Source organism: Propithecus coquereli, unplaced genomic scaffold (genome assembly GCF_000956105.1).
Source record: "Propithecus coquereli isolate 6110/MARCELLA unplaced genomic scaffold, Pcoq_1.0 Scaffold73, whole genome shotgun sequence".
Lineage (NCBI taxonomy): Eukaryota > Metazoa > Chordata > Mammalia > Primates > Indriidae > Propithecus > Propithecus coquereli.
Genome location: NW_012153396.1, coordinates 3253790 through 3262787, shown reverse-complemented (window position 1 = coordinate 3262787; position 8998 = coordinate 3253790). Strand labels below are relative to the sequence as shown.

The 8998-nt window shown below is 40.1% G+C and overlaps 1 protein-coding gene across 1 annotated transcript in view; it reads left to right on the top strand.

The window, feature by feature from the left end:
• Nucleotides 1–8998, top strand: part of LOC105824364 (chromosome unknown open reading frame, human C10orf76) — a 166949-nt gene that overhangs the window by 116417 nt on the left and 41534 nt on the right. Inside the window, exon 19 of the mRNA XM_012661785.1 lies at nucleotides 658–736. Within this exon, the coding sequence (XP_012517239.1) occupies nucleotides 658–736 (79 nt within the window). The remainder of the gene's footprint in view (nucleotides 1–657; nucleotides 737–8998) is intronic.

Below are 8998 nucleotides of genomic sequence, written 5' to 3'. Positions count from 1 at the left end.
CTCGAACTATAGGCACATGTCATTTGTACCCAGCTTATTTCAGAGATTTTTGAGAGGTAGATTTGATAAGACTGGGGGACCTTGGATGTGAGCTAGTGATGGAGAGGGACTGTTTGAAAATGATACTCAGATTTGGTTTGAACAGCTGGAAATAAAATTTTGGTTTGAATCAATTTACTAACAGGTGTGAAGGTGGCTTCTAGGCTTTGATGAAGCTCACCCTCTTCAGAGACTGTATTTAGCCATCATCATGGGTGGCCCAGCTTTACTGAGTACCCTGTTCTCCCAAGTTAGAGCAGACTACTTTTCTTTCTGATTGAAGCACCAGGGCCCCCTGGTGGACAGCTCCCTGGGTCCTGTTTCTTATCTGGAGGACTCTTGATTTTGTCTGGTTGAGGGTTTTTTCCTTAGTTCATTTGCAGAGCAGAGATGCTTGATTCTTTTCTCTGTCTGATAAATCATTAAACCTTCCCATTTCAGAGTTATCAGTTTACCCCCATTTGTGACCTCCTCATGTTCAATAAGAGAACAATTACCCTATTATAATCATTCTCATGCCCTAGTACTCTAAACCAGAAGGGTACTCAATCCTTATTTTTAACAGATTTATCCCCTTCTTCCATCTGGCATCATATTAATGTTAATTCTTTGTTTCAGAGCCATCATCAACCACTTTAACCCCAAAATTGAGTCCTACGCTGCTGTGAATCACATATCCCAGCTGTCAGAGGAGCAGGTAAGCCACTACTCTCCCCAGACCTAGGTGGTGGCTAGGACCAAGCAGTTGCCTTCTCTTTGGTGGCAGGGGGATTCTGTAACTGAGCTTTTAGCAGGGGTGGCAAGAGCTAGGCTGCTGAGAGGAATTAGTACAGGATTGGTTGATAGTACTTTTTATAGAGAGTGATGCCTTCTGCATTAGTACTATCTGAAGGGTTTAATTATATAGAAGATATATAGGTGAAAATCTGTGAATTATTGTTTTAGAGTGAACAATAAAGCATTTCTTTTTTAAAATTTTAGAGAATCATTTTGATCTTTGAAAATAAGAAATGAGAACTTAAAAATGGATGAAACTGCCAATTAGAAAAACCCTGAGTTCGGCTTAATTTGAAGCTGTTTGGCTCATTAAAACTTTGAGCCCTCATTGGGACAAATTTTCCTTAGTAATTGAGTTCCCTTTGCCTTGAAAAGTTATTTCTGAGGAGGTTTTTCTATAATATGGACTGAGTTGGAGATGCAGATAGCCTTGTGTGTTTGTTTTCCTTGAATCTGGCCTGATTTCCCCTTCTCCCAAAGTGTCTGCACTCAGCTCTGCGTTATATAAAAGTACAGATGGGGTGTTAGCATGGCATGGGATTGAACTTGATGTTTCAGAATGAGACTCATGAGTCCTGCTTTTAAAAGCACAAAATAAGACATCCTATTCACTTGATTGCTTTCCTTTCTACCCTATTCCCACATTGGAGGGGCCAGGGTATAGACTCCAAGCCAATAAGAAGACATGCATGCCCTCTTTTACCAATGCATCATTGCAACTGTTCTTTGAGCTTCTTGCTGACAGAGCTAGCCAGCCAGCCAGCTATGATATGACCATGTGTTCCAATGTTCCCAAAAGCTATTCAGTTTTCCCAGTGAGACACCAAGCAAGCCTTTTTCCTAACAGACAAGCTTCTCAGTGTTCCCACCCGTGGCTCTTTTCCTCAGCCAGATGGTTAGGACTCTATTAATCTATCAGTTGTTCCCTTTGACATATTTGTTCTCTTTCATGAGGCCAGCTGTGAGAATCCATCCTCACATTTAAAACTGCTTTTATAAATGGCTTTCATTTTCTTTTTCCTCTCTGCCTATGGAGCAGTTCTGAGTCCTGTTCTTTGATGCTGGTGCTGTCTGTGAGGTGCTTTGTGATGCTACCTTTTTCCTGTTCAACCAGTTCAGATCAATTTTACTGTATCATTTTTATGCAGAAGAACTCAACATCTTGAGTTTTGTATAGTGAGAGAAGGGGTGTCTTTCCTACTGCAGTGAGCTCCCATTAGTCTAAAGGCTTTTTTTTTTTTTAAGGAAAAAAAGGAAGACACACATTTGCGCTGTCAGCCACGTGCAGTATTCATCCCCCAGCAGCTTGGGAAGGTCAGGCTGAAATCTTTCTCCAACAGTAGCATCCATAGACCAATAATAAAAATCCTTCCTGGTGCATGAGGCAATCTATAAAAGGATGATTAGCAAGCACGTGTCCCCAGCCTCCTTCAACTTCTTTCAAAGTTAAATGAAGTGATGAAAGTGCCTATCAAAAAAAGTCCACAAGCCAGAGATAAGGTGATTTCTTTGGAGAGAGAGAGAGAGTACCTGGAAGAGAATGGGGAAGGCATAGCAATTCACGCAGATTTATTTACTTGATCAATAAATAATTATATTTCTACTGTAACAGAAGATGTGCTGCTAGGTAGTGGGGATCAGTGGTGAATAATCTAAGTGTAGTCCTTGCTCTCAGAGAGTTTTTGTATACTCATTACTTCTCTTAATCCTTTTCACATGAGGGCCTTGTGGAGGGTGATACTATTCTGGGACCCTTTTAAAAACTGCCCTCAAAATAATTGTTGCCTCTCTTCCTTAACTAACTTTGAAGGGTGCTAAATGACAGCATTATGGTGCACTTGGTTTTATTCTCAGTGCTATCAGAGGTATTTGACTGCCTTGTTAATCTCCAGCATGTGTTGGAGCACTTTTCTCCCTTCACTTATGAATGTTAATGTCAATTAATGTTAAGAGTATTCACAGCTTCCCAAAGAGCTAGCTTTGGGATGCAGTAGGGCCCTGCAGTTGTTAGTAGTAGACTGAGTAGAAAAAAAAAAAAATTAGGAACTTAATCCTTAGTAGATTCTACAGTACTCCTAAAATAAAACCTAAAAACCATGGATAGGTGTTAACTAGAATTTATAGCACTTAGTAAGTTAGCAGACAAGACAGGGCTCTTTGGTAGATCTGCTTGCCCAGCCTTCAATTTTCTTCTGGCAAGGATTTGTGAATTCTTGAATTCTGACAACCCCCAGATACATTCTAGCCTCTGTTTGAGACATTTCAAGGTGATGCATGTAAATCCATTATTGCATATTAAACAAAGCCCAGCCTCTCACACTGGGGTTTCTTTTCAGAGATCCAGAAGGTAGATCACATTTTTCTGTTAACTCTCACTGGCTTCATGGAGGGCAAAGGTTTTTAATCAGTTAATGCCTTCAGTGTGACTGAATAGGCATGCATTTTCTGGCGTAATAAACTGCATGCATTTTTATAGTGTCTATGCAGGTGTTGTATGTGTCTGGGGTTAATTGTGAAGCTTGTTCACTTTGACCTCTTTTTGTGTCTGTGATAGAATATACACAACATAAAATTTACATTTTAACCATTTTAAGTGTATAGTTTGGTGGCATTAAAATACATTTACAATGTTGTACAACCATCACCACTGTCCATCTCATCATTCCATACTGAAATTCTTTATCCGTTAAACCAGCGGTCCCCAACCTTTTTGGCAGCCAGGGACCAGTTTCATGGAAGACAGTTTTTCCATGGACTAGGGGGGTGGGGGGGTGGGGTGTCGTGGGTTGGGGCAGGTGGTGCGGAGCTCAGGCAGTGATTCAAGACCCATTTCCTAATAGGCCATGGGCTGGTACTGGCTGGGGCCTGGGAGTTGGGGACTGCAACATTAAACCATAACTCCCCATTCCCTCTCCCTCTAACCCTTGGTAACCACTGTTCTACTCCCTGTGTCTATGAATTTGACTATTCTAGGTACCTTAGTGGAATCATATAGTATTTGAACTTTCATAACTGGCTTATTTCATTTAGCATAATGTATTCAAGTTTCATCCATGTCGTAGCATGTATCAGAATTTTTTTTTTTTTTTTTTTTGAGACAGAGTCTCACTCTGTTGTCCGGGCTAGAGTGCCATGGCATCAGCCTAGCTCACAGCAACCTCAAACTCCTGGGCTCAAGCGATCCTCCTCCCTCAGCCTCCCGAGTAGGTGGGACTACAGGCATGCACCACCATGCCCGGCTAATTTTTTCTATATATTTTTAGTTATCCAGCTAATTTCTTTCTATTTTTTTAGTAGAGACGGTGTCTTGCTCTTGTTCAGGCTGGTCTCGAACTCCTGAGCTCAAATGATCCGCCCGCCTCGGCCTCCCAGAGTGCTAGGATTACAGGCGTGAGCCACCGCGCCTGGCCAGAATTTTTAAGTTTTTTTAAGACTGAATAATATTCCTTTGTATGTATATACCACATTTTGTTTATCCATTGATCTGTCTATGGACATTTGGATTGTTTCCACCTTTCGGATATTGTGAATAATGTTGCTATGAACATTGGTGTACAAATATATGTTGGAGTCCCTGCTTCCAGTTCTTTTGTGTATATACCCAGAAGGGGAATTGCTGAATCATAATGATAATTCTATGTTTAATATTTTGAGGAACTCCAGACTATTTTCTCAAAGTGGCTGCACCATTTTACATCCAGTTTCTCCACATGCTTACCAACATTTGGTGTTTTCTGTTTTGTTTTGGTTGTTTATAATAGACATCCTAATGGGTGTGAAGTGGTATTTCATTGTGTTTTTTATTTGCATTTCCCTAATAATATGTTGAACATCTTTTAGTGTGTTTATTGGCCATTTGTGTATCTTCTTTGGAGAAATGCCTATTCAAGTCCTTTACCCATTTTTAAATTGGGTGGTTTGTTTTTTTGTTATTGAGTTTTAGGAATTCTTTATATATTCTGGATATTAATTCCTCATTAGATATATGATTTGCAAATATTTTTCTCATTCTGTGGGTTGTCTTCTTACTCTGTTGATAGTGTCCTTTATTCACAAGATTTTTAAAATTTTAATGAAGTACAATTTGTCTATTTTTGTTATTGCCAAGAAATACAAATGTCATGAAACAAAATCCAATGTCAGGAAGCTTTTCCTCTATGTTTCCTCTAAGAGTTAAGTTTTAGCTCTTATGTTTAGATCTTTAGTCCATTTTGAGTTAAATTTTATAACATGTCATAATTATATGACATTAGGTAAGGACATTTTGACTTCTTTTTGTATTTGACATATCTTTATAGATTATGGAGAAGATACAACTTGCTTTTCTAAGAACTATGAAACTTCTCCCAGTTTATTCCCTATTGAGTTTGGTTTGTTTGTAGTACATCTTTTAAAATTGTCTTTCAGGGCCCTTGCCCACCCTCAACTGAGATTTAGCTCCTTTCTCTCTCCATGTGGCTTGTTGATAAGCATCCATCCCTACCTAGTAAAATCATTTTATATGTTCAGGCAAACTTGATCATCAAGAAATATGGATTCCCAAAAAAATGAAGCTAAGAAGTCAGAAGATTTAGAATGCATAGCAGCCTAAGTGGTTTCTCACTTAAGGAACTTTGAGTGTACTTTGATTCCTTCCATTCCTAGGGCTACTTTTTCTGTTTCCAGTTGTGTTCATATCCTCTTGCTCTCTCCTTTTTAAATGGGGACCACAAGTAGTGCAACCTCGGCACATCAATCTCCCTTGTAAGCCTTCCCAACTTCTGGTCTTCAGCCCCTCCCTCACCAGTGGCCTGCGCCCTGATTTTCATTCCCCTAGGAGGATAGTTGTCACACAACCTATATTTCATAGATAAATCCCAATGACCATTTTGTCTGTACTAAATAAATGTGTATGGTAGCTATTTAGGAAAAACTCTTGACCCCAAGCTAAATCTTGGGTTTATATGCTTTGAAGATACCCTGTCTTGATGAGGCAATGCGACCTTATGCTGAAATAGAAGAGCTTTCCGAGGTGATTCTTCTCCCTATTCTGTCCTACCGTAAACTCTTAGATTCTCTGTCTCCTCTATTCTTCCTTTTCAAATTAGGAAAAAGAATTTCTGTTACTATTGGCTACATCATGTTAGAGATGTATCCATGTATAAGAGGTCTACAATGAAATTTCTTGGAATAATATTAATTCACAGGTGGTTCTTAAGGCCCAAGAATGAATAGGCTTTACAGAGTTAGTGAACAACATGAAATTGTGTGTACAATTATGCATATGTCCTTTCTTTTTCCTTAAAGAGGTCCATCTTTCCTAAGATTCTCAACCAGTCTTTGACTCCCCCCTCCACCATTTTAAGAATCACCAGCTTAGCTGCTTTTGTGTCTCATATTTTTACTCCAAAGCCATCAGACGTTTGAAAATGTTCATTGAGGATCTCGAGCTCCTTTTAGGCTATTCACTATTTGTTTTGATTTTCAAATGCTATGACATACTGATTTATATCAGCTCCAACTTCCTTACAGTCAGGAGAAGCCTTCATAGCAGACCTTTGCAGAAGATTTTCTAGAGCCCTGAATATCTAGAGTACATAGTGGCAATTTAGGCAAAACCTTCTTTGAGCACCTGATTCCTTAAGCTTTCAGTTACATTCATCACCAATTTTATGCCTTTGAAATAACCTAGTGGAAAGCAAGTAAATTATTGGCCCACTCTTGCTTTCTTTAACCTTCATCCAGCTATCAGTATTTTTAGCATTTTGTGCATGCTCTGTGCCTGAGATTGTGCTAGGCATTGAGGGATACAAAAGGGCTTTTGCTCTCAAAGGACAGAGTAGTGCAAGAAATGGTTTAAGGCAACTTGTTATTGTCAGCCAACCAGTACTAGCAATAGGATCTGTAGCCTTTAAAGAAAGATTTCTGCAGGAGATGAGAAAAATGGTCAGAAAAGGCCATGCGGAGGAGAGAACTGAGTTTGGCCTTGAAAGAGGAAGGATAGGGATTGACTACATTGGCTATATTGTAAAATGTACTCTAAACCAGGACTTGAAAAGGACAGAAAGAATGGAGAAGAATTCCAGAGTTCCTGCGAGTCATGTCCTTGGGTCACAGAACACCCAGATGCTAGATGACTTAGAAATACAAGTCAGTCATTTAATCATAGCCTCCATAATCCCTAATGCACTGACTCTCATCCCCGTCCTAATTGTATTGCCTTTGATTCAGTTGACAAGCATAAAGACTTATGAGGAAAACCGAGCCTGATACTTCAGCTTCAGAGTTGTTGGCCCTTGGTGTGCTAGTAAATGTTTAACCACCACCAGGAAGGGTAAGTGGTGGGAAGGGTGGCTGATTTATAATGTTTGCTGAGAATGCTGCCACCATGGCCACTAATATCAGGCCAGCTGGCTCTAACAATTCTTGAAATTTAACAGTCAGCTCTCACAGGCCAAGCTTGTGTGAGCCAGCTCCAGCACTCAAGTGGTTGTTGAGGAGGACTGAGAGAAGCCGGCTGTAAAGCTGCGTGGCAGCATTTTCTGAGCAGAAGGTGAATGTGGTTCACTTTCCCCATGGGAGCCACCTGTATAAACGTTTCCCCCAGGGAAGCTTTGGATCTTAAATAGGGCAATTGAGGCCTCTGAACAGGCCACTCTGAGGACCCCTATAATGTTTTCTCATCTTGAACAGGGCCCAAACCATCATGCAAGGCAGCCTTGACAGAGACACATGCTGGAGAGCTGAGATTTAAGACTCTCACGATAGCCTTAACTAAGTTTCCTGTACTTAGCATCATGTTTTTCTGCAACAGCCCATAGTCTTGTACTGCCTCTCTGTAGCCACAAGTGGTGGTTGCTGTGGGAACTCTTATTGAGTGTGAGCATATCAAGCATTGGCCGTCTGACATGCCTTCTTTGTTGCCTTTTTTTAGATTCTGGCATTTCAGTTAACCTGTTTGGCAGAAAAAAAGTTTGGTATGAGTTGTTCGTTCACTGGATTCACTACATCCAGAAAGACATATAGTCAGAGAGGCAGAGAGATTTTTCTACAAGCTGCTTATCCTCAGTAATCAACTTTATGCTATAAAGGGCATCTTGAGAAGGCCCGCATAAGAGGGTGAGCTGAATGATTATGTGCTGCTAGAACGACCACTCTCTTACTTGGACCAGGAGATAAGCTGTACTACCACAGGCCCTAGATAGAGGAGAAAGTATTTTGGATTTAAAATAAATGCAAATATAAGAACAGAAAAAAAAAAAAATAAGCTAAAGGAAAAAAATTTTAAAAAAATAAAATAGATGCAAATAGATAAAAGGAAAGAAAAAAATAGTAGTTATTGAGCTGGGCATTTTTATATGGGCTATTTACTTAATTCTTACATCAATTATTTGGGGTAGGTACAATTATCATTTTATAGATGAGAACACTAAAGAGGATAAGTAATTCGTTCAGAATCACACAGCTGTTAGTGGTAAAGCCATAATGTGAACCTAGGTCTGTCTTTAGCTTTCTCATTTTTTTCAGGCTGGGGCATGTGTGACAACCTGAGTCTGTCAGATGTTCTGAAGGAAACAGTAAGCCAGAAATAGGAAGGTGGAGGAAGAAGCAGGGAGAGTGAAGATAATAGGGTTTATTCCTGGGGGATGGGGAAGGGTCCTGGCTTGGAAAGGGCTCATTCAATTGAGAACAAAAAGTACTAAAGAAGCACCTGGAGAGTTTGATTGCCAGTCGGGTACAAATGCGTAAGTAGAGGATCCTGGCACAGTATGATAACTTTATAAATGAGAGAAGAGTCTCTTTATTCGAACTGAGTATCTTGGGAAGGTCACTGTGAGAGATGAAAGTTTTTCCTACACACCAAAGGAACATGGTGCACTTTTTTTTTTTTTTTTTAAGAGACAGGGTCTTGCTCTGTCACCCAGGCAATCATAGCTCACTGCAGCCTCCAACTCCTGGGCTCAAGCAATCTTCCTGCCTCAGCCTTCAAGTAGCTAGGACTATAGGCATGTACCACCATGGCTAACTATTTATTTTTACTTTTATTTTTTGTAGAAACAGGGCTTGCTATATTGCCCAAGCTGGTCTCAAACTCCTGGCCTCAAGCAGTCCTTGCGCCTCAGCCTCCCAAGGTGCTGGGATTACAGGCCTGAGCCACTGTGCCCAGCCCATAGTGACTTTTTAAAATATGTTTTTATTTATT